A 17,516-nucleotide genomic window follows, 5' to 3' on the forward strand; every position below is an offset into this window, starting at 1 on the left:
CAACATTGTTCTGCCTTTGAAAACTCCAACACAATTAATTATTAGAGAAATGCCAAAAATTGACATTTACATAGAAATTGCCAGTGGTATTACAAAATGTTGTTATCAATGAAATATATAGAGAAAAAACAAAATGTTCTTCACTTTTGGCACACAACTGTAGTTCTGTCATAATCCACGTGTGTGGTTCTTGCGACAAAGCATTTCTTTATGTATCAAAATATTTAACTTCTTGGTCTTGACCTTGGAGTCTGAGCAAATTTTGCAAGAATTTGCCTAGCTTTATCCTTGGTCATAAAGTTTGAACACATGGTGCTATGGAATTCATGCTTCACGTGTATATTCATTGTCATTAGACCTTACATTGATATAAATATCTTTAACTTTTGTTATTGGTAAACTTTTAAAAATCTTAAACCTTGGATATAGCTTTTGAACAATGATTACTAGAACCTTCATACTTTACATATGTATTCCATGTGACAGTGACCTTGACCTTGGATTTTGACCTACTTTACAAAATTTTTCCTTGACCATAACCTTTAAATAGTGCTAAGAGTTCATACAAAAGTACAAGTATATTTATTAAGAACAATTCTTTTCTTTTGGGTAACAACATTAAATTAATTCCTTGACCTTGGAGTTTCATTTGCATTTCAAAACTTCACCTTTGCCAAAAGTTGTCATACGTAGACATCAGTGTTTCACAAACACATCTTTTTTTGATAAATGTAATGCAATATAAGTTAATTGTGTAACTCCCATCGCATCATGTCTTGTATAAACATATTAGAACTGTAAATAATGTTTCGTAATGGATGAGTCCATAGAGATTTTTTTTCCCTGGAATCAATGGTTCTAAAAGAGAACTCACTTAGAATTTACAAAATAAGCATTGTCCTTAACTTTGAACTAATTGGAACAGGTGTAAAAAAAAATATCTATTTTCGCTTGCATATAGATTCAGGAAATAAAGTGAAGTTGCATATGATCATATAAATCAAAGTCTAAAATTTCATAGAAATCCTTACAAAGACTAATTAACGATCAATTAAGCGGGTCCCATTAAATTTTCTACCGATCCTATTTTTACTCCTACTCATTCAGAAAGTGTTGGACTTTTAAATCCTCTTCACATGACAAGGAAGATACCGTAATTGTTATATATAAATAACGCATATATTTATATTATATATTCAAAATACGTTTTCCATTTTTTAACATTAATGTGATTTGCATGCAATAATTTCATCAATTTGATAAATAAAAGGATGTATTATGCCTTAGGAGTCATTGTATTCATTTTCATTCTAGATGTTCAAGGTAAAGATTTTCTTAAGGTATGTCACTCTCTAAATTTGTTTTATCAAGGATTTTTGAGAAGTATCTTTTGAATAAGAACTCAAATAGCGGAGAAAACAGGGGGCAGTGTGTATCTTACTGAGCTACAGTACAATTAAGTTGACCTTTTTGCACTTAAAATTTAACTATTTGGTTTATCACTTTCACCTTCATCATATTTTATCAGATGCAGCCATGGCAATAAATATCATCTTATTTTGCGTAAAATCGTCTGAATAATATTTATCATTAAACAAACCTTGCAAATTAATGCGCGTAAATTATTGTGTGACCTTTTTTAACTAAAAAGTAACATATTTGGGTATTAAAAATCTAGGTAGGCAATAAAATATTTTCTTGTATCAAACTTTTAACGACTAAAGTGCTGCTCAGTCACAAGCATTGAGTAGTTTAAAATTATGAAAGAGAAAGTTGGAATCAGTGATGTAAATTTTGAATAATTGGTCAAAATATGCAATTTGCAGGCTTAAAAATGTCAATTTTATCTTGACTTCTTTAATATTATCTTAATTTCTCGGGAAAAATTGTTGAGGGAAGGTGTAAAATTTATTCTAAAAATATAAATTGAGACATGTATTTAATATTCCTAGCATATCAAAATGGAAAATATTGTCTGAGTAAAAGTATGTGAGTTCAAAGATGTTAAATTTAATAGATGTGCAGATTTGCCTAATTTTCTTGTAAAATCCCTTCCACCACAAAAAAAAAAGTCCATCATAAATCTTGTTTCTTTCTGATTTTTTTTTTTGGGGGGAGGGGGGGGCAGTTTTTTCATTGAATATTGAACAATTTACATTGTTTAATTTGAATATGTTATAATAAATGAATTATAACAAATAGTTTTGAAGTAAGAGGTTCTGTCTGAACTTTCCTAAAAAGCTGACGAGTGATATACCTAATTAATGAAATATTCCAAATAATTATTATAAGCTTTTCTAAAAAAAACAATCTCTCTCGTAAAGACTATTTACAGTAATTCTGTTATCTTTCTTCATAAAATACCCCAAATTTCTAAAGAACTTTATTCGGTAATAACCAATATTTGCCCCCCAAAGCAAACTTTGATGGAGATATATTTAATTAAGTTCTTAAACAGGGGAGTATATGCTGAAAATGTCAAAGCACTATTATATTTTTATAATGATGCATATGTACGTAATGACGTCACAAACATGACGTAAATTTCAGTTTTTTTTAAATGAATTTTACAGAAAAAAAGTACATATTTCGTCGATATTTTACGTAACAGTTTCCGAGCGCATGTGTGTTCAGGATCAATATTTTGATATAATGTGTAGATTGATAAGTATCAATAAATATGTCAATATTCTCATATAAAATATGCTCTATAAATTTTAAAGCTAAAATTGTTGAAAATTGTTCATTTTTTCCCTCTTTCTGAAAAAGGATGTAAAATCGGACTAATTTGTGACGTCATAAAAACAAAAATTGTGAATACACTGCTTTGACACTATAATATTTTCTGTTAATTTATATTTCTCATACAATTTATTGAATTCAGCACATTTCAGGAACTTTTCAAAATTTGACTTTTGTGGGGGCAAATATATGCAATATACCGCATATAGTTCTTTATACCAATTTTATCTCATTTGATCAAATGAAATATGCATGGAGGTAACGAACAGCAATAAAGCTCAAAAGTCAATTACAAAGTACGAAATTAGAGCAGAGCAAACACGTGCCTCTTAAAACACTAGAAAAGGCAATTACGTGCCTTGGAGGATTAGGAAGTTCCCTGTCGACCCTTCACACCTGCCGTGAGTTTCTTGTCATCAACTAGCAAACGGAAAATAATTAGGCAATTCAGATTGAAATCTTGTCTTAAAGATATGGAGGTCATGTTTCGAAGTTGATTCGATACACAAGAGCGTGGTCTACATTCGAATAATTTCTTTCACGAATATGGCTTTACACGAAGAAATTAATAATACAAAATATCAACAAATTTGTTTAAAGTCAACCTTTTTCTAATTCTAAAGTCGATCGATCGTTACAATGAACTTGTTTGCAAATAAATCGTTCTGTAAGTCTGCAATTACGTCGAATGTTGATAAAAGTTTAAATTCAATTTTTTTTACCCATGTTGCCTTAAATTTTCTGTTTACCCGGCCAAGAAAAAAACATCACACGTCAGCCTTGTCGTCCGTGACACTTTTCTTTATTTCCAGAGGCCTGAATTGGTTCTGCTTAAAGTTTATATTTTTTAAATGAACTTCTCGAATTATCAAGCTCGTTATTTTCACATTTCATTTCTGTACATCCTTACATGATTTTTGTTTACTGTTCCACATTTTCATAACTTCCGTGTTACTTTTCATTTTGAAAGCCGCCGACTGTAATAATGCAATAAACATTTTTAATTCTTTATTTGTATGAATATTTTTTAGTCACTGTTAAGAAAATGCAAGCCTGTTACGTGGAATAATCCGTAAGATTCTTGGTTTTCATCCGTGTATTTATAAAGTAATAAACATATTTAAAAAACTTCTATGGCGTCACCCATTGTTATAAGTCTACGTATATTTTACCGATTCAACCAGCACTAGTTGGATATTTAAAGATCCAACTGGCAATCAGTTGGATATTTAGATATCCAACTGCCTATCGGTTGGATATTTAAAACAAAACAAAAAACAATGAACAAAAGAGATAAAACAATTTTAAAATGTATTTCCAGTGCACATTAAAAATAATAATTACTGCAAATTTGCCACACTATCAGAATTAATTTCCAGTTAAATTCCGTTATTAATTCGCATTTATCACATTTATCGTGTTTCAAATGCACTTCCAGTCCTCACAGAAATAACAATTCCTCCGAATTTTCCACACTTTTAGAAATGTTTTCGGTCTTACATTTTGAAAGCATCACTTTTTGACACTTAAATACATTTTCACCTTAAATCTTAAACTACATATCACTTCTTATTGCTGAATATTATTCCAGGGTCCGTTATCAGTAAATTCCTTTAAATTATCCGAGATTCATCTGTTTCATACTTTTCCGGCGTACTTCCCAAAACAACGTAATTAATTGACAGCCCATCTATATTTTTCGACACCGCTTTTATTGCAGATCCTGATTATATCATATGGAATGTTTTTAAAGCTGGATTCGCATAATTAACACCGCTAATCTTTTAATCTGTTTAAGCACTATATAAGTATTGTCCGAATGGAACTCCATAAGAATCCTACACTTTTCCTCAACAAACCATCATCTTATAATAAGTAATGACAAATTTCCAACCTTTTATCAAAATTCTGTAGTTTTCTTCAGCTTTCAGGTCAATGGTATTCAAAAAAAACACCTGAACCTCTCTAATTTACTTCGGATCTAAGAATACTCTTCGTCTGATTCCATGACCTTTCAGAACAATGATGAGGGTTGAAATGACATCAGCACCATGTAGTTTCATGCTCATTAGTCTATGAATAAAAGGGGTGTTCTATTAGGGTATTGTGTTGTGTCACGGTTGGATATTTAAATGGGCTACATCCTATTGTATTACAGCAAAGTTAGATATTTGGATGGGTAAATGTTTCTTTGGATCCCAAAGTAAGGAATTTTTTTAAAATAAGATAAATAACGAGATGGTGTTGAATAGTTTAGAGAAAACATCCCCTCCTCGGACCTTCGGCCCTCGGAGAGAATGTTTTTTCTAAACTATTCAATACAATCTCGTTATTTATCCCTTACGTAAATAACAATTAAGTGTCACATTACTTATTTAACATTGATATAAGTTCATTGTTCGAGTTTTCTTTATTTCATATTCAAAGAGAAAATCTCATTTAAAATAAAAAGTCCTTTTTGTTATTTTAAAGAATATTTACAATCATGATTTTTCATAAGATTCTAACTGCATCTGTCACTTTTAATTTTACATATAACTTAGTTAATTTAAATTTCATTTTAAAATCAATTGTAAATAGTTTTATGATAAATAATGAGAAACTTTTTGTGAGACCCCCCCAAAAAAACCCCCCAACTGTAACCGTATGTAACATTTGATGAATAAATAGTGTATAAAGTGCAACAACTATATAAACGTATCAGTTGAAAGTCAGGATCAAACAATCTGTTGTTTTCTACTGTCAACAATCTGTGTTTCAAATGAGAACTTTTTTCTTTATATCCAAAGGTTCGTTAACGAACACCCAGTGTAAGAGAACACATGACTGGAACGGTTACCAATTCCAATGCTCCAAAAATCATACGATTTATATCAAATACCATATCATAGAGGATGGATTTCACAAGTCATCATCCCCGATCTTTGGATGTCAAGAGACAGATGCCCTTTATTGTGGTGTCAAACTTCCTATCAACCAAACACTTAGACAAAACAATTCAGCTTTTTCGTCAGCTGTAAGAGATTGCAATGGTAAAATTCAGTGCCATGTGAGTGCTCAATACTTTAAAGATGTAGAGGCAGGTCTTCGCAAATCATGCAGTCAATCACATCAATCGGATTTAAACAAAGCCAAATTTCGACAAAGCATTGATTACGAATGTATTCAAGGTAATTCTAAATAGGAAAAGAAATTTCCCAATTTCTTGACAGTTCTTCTACTTTAATTTTCAGTTAATTAACAGCAAGTTTATTTTTTAGATTACCAAGTCATTGATATGTGCACAGATAGAAAATACAGCAGAAGTCCCCATGTATATTTACGGTTATCTGGTGACAGAGAAAACTGTTCGTGTGACATCATTGGTAATATTTCACCTGTTCATATTTTACAGACAAATATGGTTGAAATTTCCATCTACAATGAAAGTATGCCTTTGTATGGTAAGATATATAATACGAGATACTTTTGATGGTTTTAAAATTTTCTTTCTTTATAAAAAGTATCCTTCTCTAAAAAGTAATTACAGATTTTGTTATATATTTTTTATTTATCAACTCATATTAATATAATATTTTCATAAATATATTATTTTAATAGTGCAATTTACATAAATCAATATTCTATTTTTATTTCAATGCTTCAGAGCACAATCACCCTAGTGTAAGTCTCTATGGAGTGGAAGTTCAAGTGATTACTAAGAAGTTGCTCATTCGTACACAGGGAAAATCTGCATCAAGTTATATACTTATTAAAGTATTGGGTAATTATTTCATTCTTACATAGAATTATAAATAAATGACTGACGTAATACTTGTACTTCTTCTTCGTAATTCTCATGCTTTAAAGGGAACCTGACAATTGATTGCGAGGAATTAAAATCGACGAGCACTGTTCAAGATAAGGATCCTGTGTCTACACGTTCAACCAGTGTAGTAAAACATCAGGTTGGAGAACAAATTCAAACATATAATAATCAACACGTAAAACAACCAGTATAGATGTAATGGGGAAATCACCGAATGGTATCAGGCGAGCATTTCAAGAACAGGAAACATCAACCGGAGAAGTTATTTCGATGATATCTGTAGAAAGGAAACCAACATTGAATTCACAAATTTGTGCGTACTATCTAAAAATCAATTTCAGAGAGGTAAAATATGTATCAAAGAATATTGTGCGCCCTGATCGATAGATCGGGGCGTACATTGTTTTGTCCTGAAATTTTTCAATTTTGTTAAATCGTTTTGTCTCTCTGTTGTCTGTTTTTTAACCTTCGCCAAACTTTATATACAAAATGATTAATGACTGCATATTCAATATGCATACTCCACTAATTAAGTTCTTTCAAATGCCACCAAGATCATTGACTATGACAAAAGTGGTCTTGGCTATGACAATAATTATGTGCTAAAATAGCTTTCCGAACTTTCGCCATAACTTTTGACCCATAGAAGATAGATATTTCATATTTGTTATGCATACTTCACTAATTTAGTTCGTTAAAATGATACCAAGGTCAATGACCTTGTGACCTTGAATGTGACCTATATCCGGAAAATAGCTTTTTGGAACTTTGTTCCCACCGGGCGAATAATGTTTCACAAACACTTCTTGTTTTAAGTTTTCTATAGAGAAAGAAAACATTTCCGTTTGTTTAAAAATGATACTTGTACTTTATTCCTTTCTATAATGTGTAATTTATTTTCTATTATTTCAGCAAGCAAGCTATACGGTGGATTATTAGATGCTATACAAATTTCCATTGGTGTCATTGTAATTTTACTCGTATTATTTCTGATCAGTAAACAGAGGTAGGTTTAATACAAAGATTCAAACATTAAAAATCATTCTATATTCTTCACTGTGAAATGTTTTGTCCTATTCATCATTTTTCTTCATTGACAAAAATTCATAGATTGGATGTGATTTCTGTCTTTCTGATAAATGTTCAAGTAAAATTATTATAAACCTCAGCATTGAGCCTCCTACATCTGTTTCCATATTTGAATGGTTTACTGACTGTAGTGAAGGGCAATCTAAAAACTGTCAAACTATTGTATGACAAACAAGACGACTTCAGCATTTCAATCATCATCCTTCCTTGTTTATTTCGCTTTCATATGCATATGATGTTTACGTCTCCCAACTTATCTGGTACTAAACATTATGCTTTGTCAGAAAGATCAAGTTTTAAACATAGACAGGCTACTGACAGATAAGTGATGTTTCAGTGATTTCAACAATGTCATTTCAAGTCAGCATCTCGTGAGTTCTATATCCGTCATGATTGCTTTGTTCACAAATATTACACCCATTGGGTCATATTTTGTTTGATGCGTTTCATAAAAATTGTTAGACATTAGTATTGTACTTAATTTCACTGCCTGTTGTTACAATTTGTTTGAAATTTTGACAAGCACAGTAAAACAATACGTGTTTTTCGGTAACCCAGTCATATTTCTTTTATCAGGCAAATTTTTAATGAAACATATTGGTCGGAAAGTTTTCAACTGTTCAAGATCAACTAACTTATTTTACAAAATCGTATTTGACATTGAGAGGGAGAAGAAAGGTAATATTTTTGTTGTGTTATGTCGTAAACAGAATTGTTAATTATCATTTTCAAACTCCTTAGAGTGGAACCTGTAATGATTACTCTCGTGTTTTAGCTGTTTTCGATCACTGTTACTTACCGATAAGTTTATGTAAAACAAATTTCAACGACCTCAATTAAAGTCAGCATCAATGATTGTTATAATGACATTATTTGCAAACAACGTGTTGAATCATTAATTCTGTTTGATGCATATCGATTTTTCTCTTAATAGATTTCATTTAGGTTAACAAAAACTGAATTTGTCTTGATAAAAAATAATATGGGGAGTAATGATTGATTGATTCTATACTGTTTAACGTCCCTCTCCAGAATATTTCACTGATATGGAGACGTCACCATTGCCGGTGAAGGGCTGCAAATTTAGGCCTATGCTTAAATATAAAGCCTTTGAGCAGGGAGGGATCTTTATCGTGCCACACCTGCTGTGACACGGGGCCTCGGTTTATACGGTCTGATCCGAAGGACCGCCCCATTTAGTCGCCTTTTACGACAAGCAAGGGGGTATTGAGGACCTATTCTAACCCGGGTCTCCACGGGGCAATATGGGGAGTAATGGGGAGTAAGTATTAAATCAAAATCAATTTTTCTCTAATTCTAAAACTTTTCCGCAATTTCTTTTGAGGGTTTAAAGTTAAGTTCGTCCATCTTTAAACCTAGATCGATGTCTTGTTCATTTGGTTTATACTAATATAATAATTCAAAAATCAACCTAACGATCATGATTTTAAAAAATTTACCAAACTTATTTGGAGCTTATTGTATCGGAAACAACCGTACTTTTGGCTAATGGCAAAGTTTGAATTATTTGAATTGACTGCTGCAGAAAAAAGGATTACATATGAATTGGTCGATTGAACTGGAAGATTTGATATGTTCCTTCCTAGAAATAAATAAATAATGAATATCGTAGGGATGATAAGCACATAGAAAAGGCTCAACTGAATCTTTTTCGTTATTTTCTCTTTTTTATACCCTTGATATTTTTATCTAGATTGTTATTTAACAATAGGGGGAAAAGTCAAATTATTCTATTTATTTCAGATCTCACAAATCTAACAAGATCCAAATAAATGATAAGGGGGAAAGATATGTACTTGTGTTTCCTCCCAAACAAGAAAACAACAAGAAAAGCATTGAGATTCATCGAGCGGACTGTTTGTGTAATCAATCAGAAATCATCGAAACTCAACCCTCCCTACAGAATTATACACCACTACAAGCTATCAACGGAACTGCAACGTATACTGAACTAAGTCTAACAAATGATTACCTTGATGTTGTTCGTGAGATCTGATCAAAGGACACATTAATGCATGTGTACAGACCAAATTTTTTTTGCACATACATGGAGTCGATAACATTATATAAACGTATTAGTGATTATCGAAATCTCCCTTATTTTCTTTTTCATTGATGCGATTCTTTTATTTTCTGCACAAAATGTATCTGATATGTTTTACATAAAAGTATGAATTTATATTTCTTCTTACATATGCAAAATTCCGGAACTTACATCAGGATATTCTACATGATTTAAATAACTCTCAATATTCACGCAACTTTTAATGAAAATTATTTTAAATTTATGTGCATAAATGGCATTTGATCTCAATATTTTTATTTTAAATGAAAATTGTATTCCACATTACTTTCAAATTTGATCAAACAGTGTGCTTAAACACAATAAAATTTTTAATTAGCCAAAAGACTTTTGTTGTTTTGCTTGCTAAAAAAATTTAAAATGTTATAAATTGTTCAAATAAAAATTATTTAAATATTAAATTAATCTTTTTCAAAATATTTAGAGCATTTTCATGTCAATACAAATAAAATCTATTTGTCTTTATATGAAGAAAAATTGCTTCAAAAACTTCAACATGAGAAGAAGGAAAAAATTGCTTTGGCCTTCAACTCGACATTTAGAAAATTTGGAATAAAAAAAATTTTACCAATATCAATCACAATCAAAATCTAAGTTTTTAACAATCAGATCTTCCAAAAATATGTTGGAAATCCTACAGGCATAAATTGCGTCCTATTATCATCAAACCTATTTTTATATTCATATGAAGCAAAATTCCTTCAAAAACTACAACATATGAGAAGAAGGAAACACGAGCTGTTGCCCTCAACTTGACATATAGGTCCGATGGGCCAGGTGTTTGAATATTATTTTTATTAAACTTTTGTATTGTATTGTAACAATGTCACTTTGATAATAAAGAATTTGTTGCCTACTTAATTCTTATTAATGATATTTAGCTGATCCAAAACGCCCATTGACAATGACTAAGGGGAAAAAATTTCACTGACATCTTTTTTTCACTAAGCAAAAAATATTGCAATTTTTTTTGTTTAAACCGCTTTCAGAGCTCTTTACATCCAACGAGAAAAATTTTTTTATAATTTTTAATGATTTTGACAGGAACAAAAACGTATACATGTAATGATGTATTTTTTAGATGAAAATAAAATAAATATTTTCATTATATGTCATGATAACAAAACAATCTAATAGGAGGTCCATTAACTATACTGAGAGCAGAAATAAAGATCTTTGAATATGTGAAATGATCTTCCCTTTTACACAACGTGACAAAATAAAATACAATATAAAAATTCCAATCCAAATTGTCTCATTTTAAAAAAATAAATATGAAACTGAAAAACAGCTTACAGCATAGACAAAAATGAGTGCAAATCTTAAAACAAAAATTTACCATATTTTAATAATACTTTATTAAAAAAGACCCCCTAGTGCAAATATTCTACGGGGATCACGGCCATTTTAAAAAATAATTATGAAAACCTTTTTGAATACTTATATTATTCCTGTTTATATATAATATGAATTATGTTAATTTTGCCTTAAGAAATTATATAATATTAGAATATAAATTATTGAGTAAATTTTACTTTTTCAATATTGTAAATTTCTTGCCTTAATAACTGCCTTCTTATTCTTTTTAATAGGGGGTAAATGTTTGTTGGCAGCCATTTTTGTGCGTTGGTGTGTGAGTGTTGGTGTAGGTGTGTGTTTATTGAGAATTTTTTATAGGAATGACTTGTATATGCAGAACTTCAGTGAATCGATATTTTGACAAAGTGATCGTTTTAGAAATGTACATGCGTAGATAATGATGCAGTAACATATCATTGCTGATATCACAGGCACTAGTAACTGGTCTGTAATCGTTTTTAAAATAAAACCTATTTCAGTTACAGCAATTCATCATATTTTTATAAAATACATTGTTGAAACTTATGCACAATTTTGTTTTCATTAGTTTTATCCCTATGCCTCAATTTTCTTATGTATAAAGCTGGTATTTTTAGGACTACAATAGGGTAAAATATTTTTATCGAAAAACAATTGTTTCTATATATATATATATATATTTATTAGATTTTATGATGATATTGTGCTATGAAAAATAAATACTCTACAAATGAATTACTAGATCTCAACCAATGGCTAGGGAACAAGGTTTTATGTCAAACATAAGCAAAATTCGTAATCAAACATTTATAATTGATGATTTTTTTCTCCAATGATTTTTGCAGTTTTGTATTTCTAACCCTTTGACCATCGAATCTTTTTTTTTCATACTTAGCTTTATGATGAAGCAAGACCTGGTCATTTACAATTTCATTCAGGAAGATTTGTAGTTTATTCCGATTTCTCTTCACTTGACACGGAAGAAATTAAATTGATTTGCTTTGCATGACTCATATTCTAGTATTTAGAAAAATAAGCCAAATGCATGATCTTGCTTTTGAAGTTTTCGCCAATTTGATTAAACAAAAGAGGATGTATCATACCATAGAAATCATTGTATTCACTTTAACCTTAGATGTTCAAGGTAATTTTTTTCTTGATGAAATACTCTAGAGAATGTTATAATCTTTATGAATATTGTAATGACAAGCACACTTTACTTAAAGATTATAAACTTTATTTAATACTTTTATTTTATTAATTTACGTCATTTTGATGTTATTGTATACATATATGAAACGAAATATGAAGGTGACGGACAGGATAAAGCTTTAAAGTCAATTATAAAATACGAATTGGGAAGAGAGCAAACATTTCCCTCTAAATACAGAGGAATTAGGTGTCATGGAGGATTAAGCATTCTCTGTCGACCAGTCACACCCAAAGTGAGTTTCTTTTCATGATTGGGCAAACGGTAAAATTTGCTTTAAAGAAATGGTTTATAATATAGAGACCATGTCTCTAAGTTGAATCATTTGGCTCTTATGATATACTAAAAAATAATACTTTATGTGCAATAATTTTCTATATACGTTAAAGTCTCTAAGTTGTCTCGATACGCAAGATCATGGTCTATGTCTCGATCATTCCAGGCGTGTCTTCCATGACACCTGACCTAATCTATGTTTCCACGAGGTCCGTGCTGGTTCTGGTCAAAGTTTTGGGAATTTTTTATTAGTTTATAAAGTGCAAGAGAAGATGAAGCTTTTTTTGTGTACGAATGTCAACAATCTATGTTTCGAATAAAAATAATATTTATATTAAAGGTTCGTTAGAAAACACCCCGTGCAAGCAAACAAAAGACTGGAACGGTTACCAATTGCAATGCTCTAAAAAACATACGATTTATATCACACACCATATCATTGAGGATGGATTTCAAAGGTTATCGTACTCGGACATGTTCTTTGGCTGTAATGAGACAGATGCCGTATATTGTGGTGCTAAACTTCCTATCAACCATACACTTGGACAAAACAATTCAGCTTTTCCTTCAGCTGTAAGAGATTGCAATGGTAAAATTCAGTGCAATGTGAGTGCTCAATACTTTAAAGATGTTGAGGCAGATCTTCGAAAATCATGTAGCCAATTCCACCAATCAGAATTAAAGAAAGCCTTATTTCGACAAAGCATTGATTATGAATGTATCCAAGGTAATGGTTAAAATGTGAATACAATTTTAAAATTTCTAGACAGTCTTCCTACTTTTCAGTTAACTAATAAACAATTGTAGTTTTATATATATCATAGATTATCAAGTTATTGATATGGACACAAACAGAAAATACAGTAGAAGTCCCCATGTATATTTACGGTTATCACCTGGATATGAAAGTACCTTCTCGTGTAAAGTCAACGGAGATATATCCCGTGTTGATATTTTACAGACAACTATGGCAGAATTGATCATCTACAATGAAAGTAGGCCTTTGTATGGTAAGAAATATACTTCGAAATATTTCTTGATGGTTTTATATTTTCTTTTTTTTAAGCACCTTTTTTCTGAAAGAAAAATATGTAAGTCTTATTTGTCAACAACGTCAAGATATAATATTTTTTAAAATTAATTCTTTTTCATGTGCAATTTACATAAATCAATATTTAATTTTAATTTCAATGCTTCAGAGCACAAACACTCTAGTGTAAGTCTCTATGGAGTAGAACTTCAAGTGAATACGAAGAAGCTGCTCATTCATATACAGGGGAAATCTGCAGCAAGTCATGCACTCATTAAAGTATTAGGTAAGTATTTCATTCTTACATCCAGTTACAGTTTATTCATCAGATCACTGGTGCACCATTTTTTTTAATACTCATTTTCTTTTAAGGAAACCTGACAATTCGTTGCGAGGAGTTAAAATTGACGAGCACTGTTCAAGATCAGGATCCTGTTTCTACACCATTAACCAGTGTAGAAACACATCAGAAAGGAGAACAAATACAAAAACATTCCTTATCAGGACAATATGTAAAAGATGTAACCAGTGTAGATGTAATGGTGAAATCACTGAATGGTCTCAGGCGAGCATTTCAAGAACAGAAAACATCAACCGGACAAGTTTTTTCGATGATGTCTGCAGAAAGTAAATCAACATTGAATTCAAATGAGATCAGTACGTACTATTAAAAGAGACGAATTTCAGAGAGGTTAATTCTATAGAGAATCTCTATGTTTTTTACCGTTTCCTTCAGAAAAGAAAAAAATTCGTTTGTTTAAAAGCGATCCTAATGCTTCATTCCTATTTATAATGTGTAATTTGTTTTCTATTTCTTCAGCAAGCAAGAAATACGGCGGATTATTAGATGTTATACAAGTTTCCTTTGGTGTCATTTTAATTTTACTCGTAATATTTCTGATCAATAAACAGAGGTAGGTTTAATACAAAGCTATCCACATTAAAAATCCTAGATATATTCTTAATGTGTAATGTTTTGTCCTTCTCATCATTTTTCTCCAATGACAAAAACACATAGATTGAATGTGATTTCTGTCTTTATGATAAATGTTCAAGTAAAAATATTATTCATAAACCTCAGCATTGAGCCTTTCACATCTGTTTCCATATTGGAATGGTTTACTGACTGTAGTGAAGTGCAATCTAAAAGCAGTCAAACTATTGTATGACAAACAAGACGACTTCAGCTTTTCAATCGGCATCCTTTCTTATTTATTTCGCTTTCATATGCTTATGATGTTTACGTCTCCCAACTTATCTGCAACTAAACATTATGCTTTTTTGGAAGGATTTTTTTTTGACCCCGGATGCTACTGACAGATAAGTTGATGTTTCAGTGATTTAAACAATGTCGTTTCATGTCAGAATTTCGTGAATTCTATGTTCGTTATAATTGCTTTGTTCACTAATATTACATGTCATTCGGTCATTTTTGTATTATGTTTTCTAAAAATTTTAAGCGTTAGTTTTGTACTGTCGAATGTTCCTTTTAAAATTTGAACTTTTGACAAGTACGATAAAAAAAAGATGTGTTTGTCGGTTATCTAGTCCTATTTCTTTTATAAGGCAAATCACGAAAATTTTTGAGTTTCGATAATCGTATCTTTATTTACAAAATATATGTAATATTTGACACAGATTGGCAGGAAAAAGTTGATGGTTCTTGTTATTTTATGTCGTAAGCAGAGTCATGAATGGTCATTTTCAAACTCATTAGAGTTGAAACTGTAATGAATAGTCTTTTGTAAAGCCTTTTCACTGTTAGTTACTGATAAATTTCGGTTAAGCAAATTTCGACAATCTCATTTAAAATTCGCATTTCGTCAATTATGTGATCATTGTAATGACCTTGTCAGCAAGCAACTTATTCTTTGGTCAAATCTCAGGTGATTTGTCTCATAGTAAATGTGAGGTCTTCGCTATTATACTGAATCAATTCATAGGGCTGTTTGTGGGTGGGACCGCTCAACAGGGAATGCTTACTCCTCCTAGGCATCTAATCCCAACTCTGGAATTTCCAAGGGCCGTGTATTTATGCCCTTTATGCATTCAAAGATTGATTTTTTTTAAAAAGATTTTTTAAGATAAATCTCTGTTTGTTTTCTCCATTTATTACATTTTACATCCTGAAAATCTCATGGTTTACTGTATATATATTTATATTTTATACAAAACACATCTGATAAATAACCACCAATGTGTTGTAGTTAATAGGTAAATTATTTTTATGTCATTTTAGGATCAGAAATTGTATACCAATCTTCAAAATAATTACATTTAACGTGACCCTTGCCCATGAACTTGTCGTTCGTTCATAAATGAATGGCGGATGTGAGACTGATATCCATAAATGCAGCAAAATTTGTCAGCCAAATTTTGTTTCAATTACGTCAGTAACAAGCTTTATCAAGGAAATCGTTTCATTCCTCATTTAACTACAAATGAACATTTTGCATTGCAATTTACAGCATTTTTACAAAAAGTCTGATATATCCATAGTACTACATACACCAGTCATATTTGGTAATTAAACTTAACAATGTTGAACCATATTTCTTGATGCATATTGACTTTTTCTCTAGATATATTTCATTAAACTTCTTTTTACAAAACTTTGATTCATCTTGCGATAAAAAAATTATGAAGTTTAAGTAATAAATCAAAGCCAATTACTCCTTAATTTTTTTTTATTTCTTATTTTGCTATTAGGGAAAAGCGCAGCACTTGTAAATTCTAAGTTAGTTGGTCCCTCACTAAACCTAAATTTATTTCTTTTTCATTTGCTTTATACTTACATTACATCTCAAAAAATCATCCTCACGGCCATGATTTATAAATTGTTTTAATTAACTTTGCAGCTAATTTTATGGGAAACAAGCTTACTTTTGACTAATGGCAAAGCCTGCATTTTTTTTGATATCCATTTAATACATGTATGTTCCCTCTTTGAACTAAATATGTAATACATAACGTGGGGATGATGGCCACACATAATCCTTACATTTTTTTTTATACCTTTCATATTTTTAGCTAGGTTGTTGATGAATATAGATCTAGAAAAAGAAATATTATCTATTCCAGATCTCACAAATCGAACACGATCCAAATAAATGATAAGGGAGAACGATTTGTACTTGTGTTTCCTCCCAAACAAGAAGACGGTAAGAAAAGTATTGAGATTCACCGAGCAGACTGTTTGTGTAATCAGTCAGAAACCAGCGAAATACAACCCCCCTTACAGCACTACACTCCATTACAGGCTGTCAACGGAACATCAACCTATACTGAACTAAGTCTAACAAATGAGTACCTTGATGTTGTTCGGGAGACCTGATCAAAGAACACATTAAAAAATGTGTATGCAGTCCTAATTTTGTTGCACATACATGGAGGCGATAATGTTATATAAATGCATAAGTGATTATCGCAGTATTCGAATATGAATTATTGATAACTTTGCGTGAGTAAATTTTACTTTTTCAATATTGTAAATTTCTTGTCTTAATTAATAACTGCCTACTTATTCTTTTTAATAGGGTAAATGTTTGTTGGGAGCCAATTCTGTGTGTTTAATAAGAAATTATTTTTATAAATATGACTATATATGCAAGACGTCAATGAACCGATCTTTTGACAAAGTAATCATTCTCGGAGATATACATGCGTGGATACGGATGCTGTAACAAATCATTGATGATATCACAAGCACAAAGAACTGATTTGTATTCGTTTTTTAAAATAGAAATCATTTTAGTCACAGCAGTTCATAATATCTCTTTTTAAAAATGTATGTAGCTTACAATTTTTGCACAATTTTGTTTTCATTTAGTTTTATCCCTATCCCTCATTTTCTTCCGTGTAAAGCAAGTGTTTTGAGTACTACAATCGGGTAAACACGTTTAATCGAAAAACAATTGTT

At 30.7% G+C, this 17,516-nt stretch overlaps 2 protein-coding genes across 5 annotated transcripts; both read left to right on the forward strand.

Moving 5' to 3' along the window:
• The first annotated feature begins 1,246 nt into the window (after nt 1–1,246).
• Nucleotides 1,247–16,985, forward strand: LOC134255778 (uncharacterized). Of its 4 annotated transcripts, none has more exons than XM_062738304.1 (7): nt 1,247–1,323; nt 5,532–5,912; nt 6,003–6,185; nt 6,389–6,505; nt 13,970–14,254; nt 14,418–14,511; nt 16,679–16,985. In XM_062738304.1, the coding sequence occupies exons 1-7, from the start codon at nt 1,272–1,274 to the stop codon at nt 16,929–16,931; spliced, it is 1,365 nt and encodes a 454-aa protein (XP_062594288.1). In that variant the 5' UTR covers nt 1,247–1,271; the 3' UTR covers nt 16,932–16,985. The 4 variants fall into 4 exon arrangements, with proteins under 4 accessions (XP_062594288.1, XP_062594287.1, XP_062594286.1 ...); XM_062738303.1 differs by lacking the exons at nt 6,003–6,185; nt 6,389–6,505 and adding exons at nt 13,392–13,577; nt 13,767–13,883; XM_062738302.1 differs by lacking the exons at nt 1,247–1,323; nt 5,532–5,912; nt 6,003–6,185; nt 6,389–6,505 and adding exons at nt 12,135–12,225; nt 12,908–13,294; nt 13,392–13,577; nt 13,767–13,883.
• LOC134255780 (uncharacterized) lies at nt 7,234–9,707 on the forward strand. The gene is made up of 2 exons (XM_062738306.1): nt 7,234–7,556; nt 9,404–9,707. The coding sequence occupies exons 1-2, from the start codon at nt 7,435–7,437 to the stop codon at nt 9,654–9,656; spliced, it is 375 nt and encodes a 124-aa protein (XP_062594290.1). The 5' UTR covers nt 7,234–7,434; the 3' UTR covers nt 9,657–9,707.
• Nucleotides 16,986–17,516: the final 531 nt, after the last annotated feature.

The sequence above is a fragment of the Saccostrea cucullata genome, unplaced genomic scaffold (genome assembly GCF_032062105.1).
Source record: "Saccostrea cucullata isolate Sc308-1 unplaced genomic scaffold, CSIRO_AGI_Scuc_v1 ctg5, whole genome shotgun sequence".
NCBI classification, from domain to species: domain Eukaryota; kingdom Metazoa; phylum Mollusca; class Bivalvia; order Ostreida; family Ostreidae; genus Saccostrea; species Saccostrea cuccullata.

Bases quoted from the DNA above. Each gene is read 5' to 3' on its own strand.
- LOC134255778 (XM_062738302.1), top strand. From the start codon at position 12,174: ATGTATCATACCATAGAAATCATTGTATTCACTTTAACCTTAGATGTT. The intron at 12,226-12,907 runs GTAATTTTTTTC...TTTATATTAAAG, and splicing joins TTTAACCTTAGATGTTCAAG to GTTCGTTAGAAAACACCCCG. The intron at 13,295-13,391 runs GTAATGGTTAAA...TATATATCATAG, and splicing joins TGATTATGAATGTATCCAAG to ATTATCAAGTTATTGATATG.
- LOC134255780 (XM_062738306.1), top strand. From the start codon at position 7,435: ATGTGTAATTTATTTTCTATTATTTCAGCAAGCAAGCTATACGGTGGA. The intron at 7,557-9,403 runs GTAGGTTTAATA...TATTTATTTCAG, and splicing joins TTTCTGATCAGTAAACAGAG to ATCTCACAAATCTAACAAGA.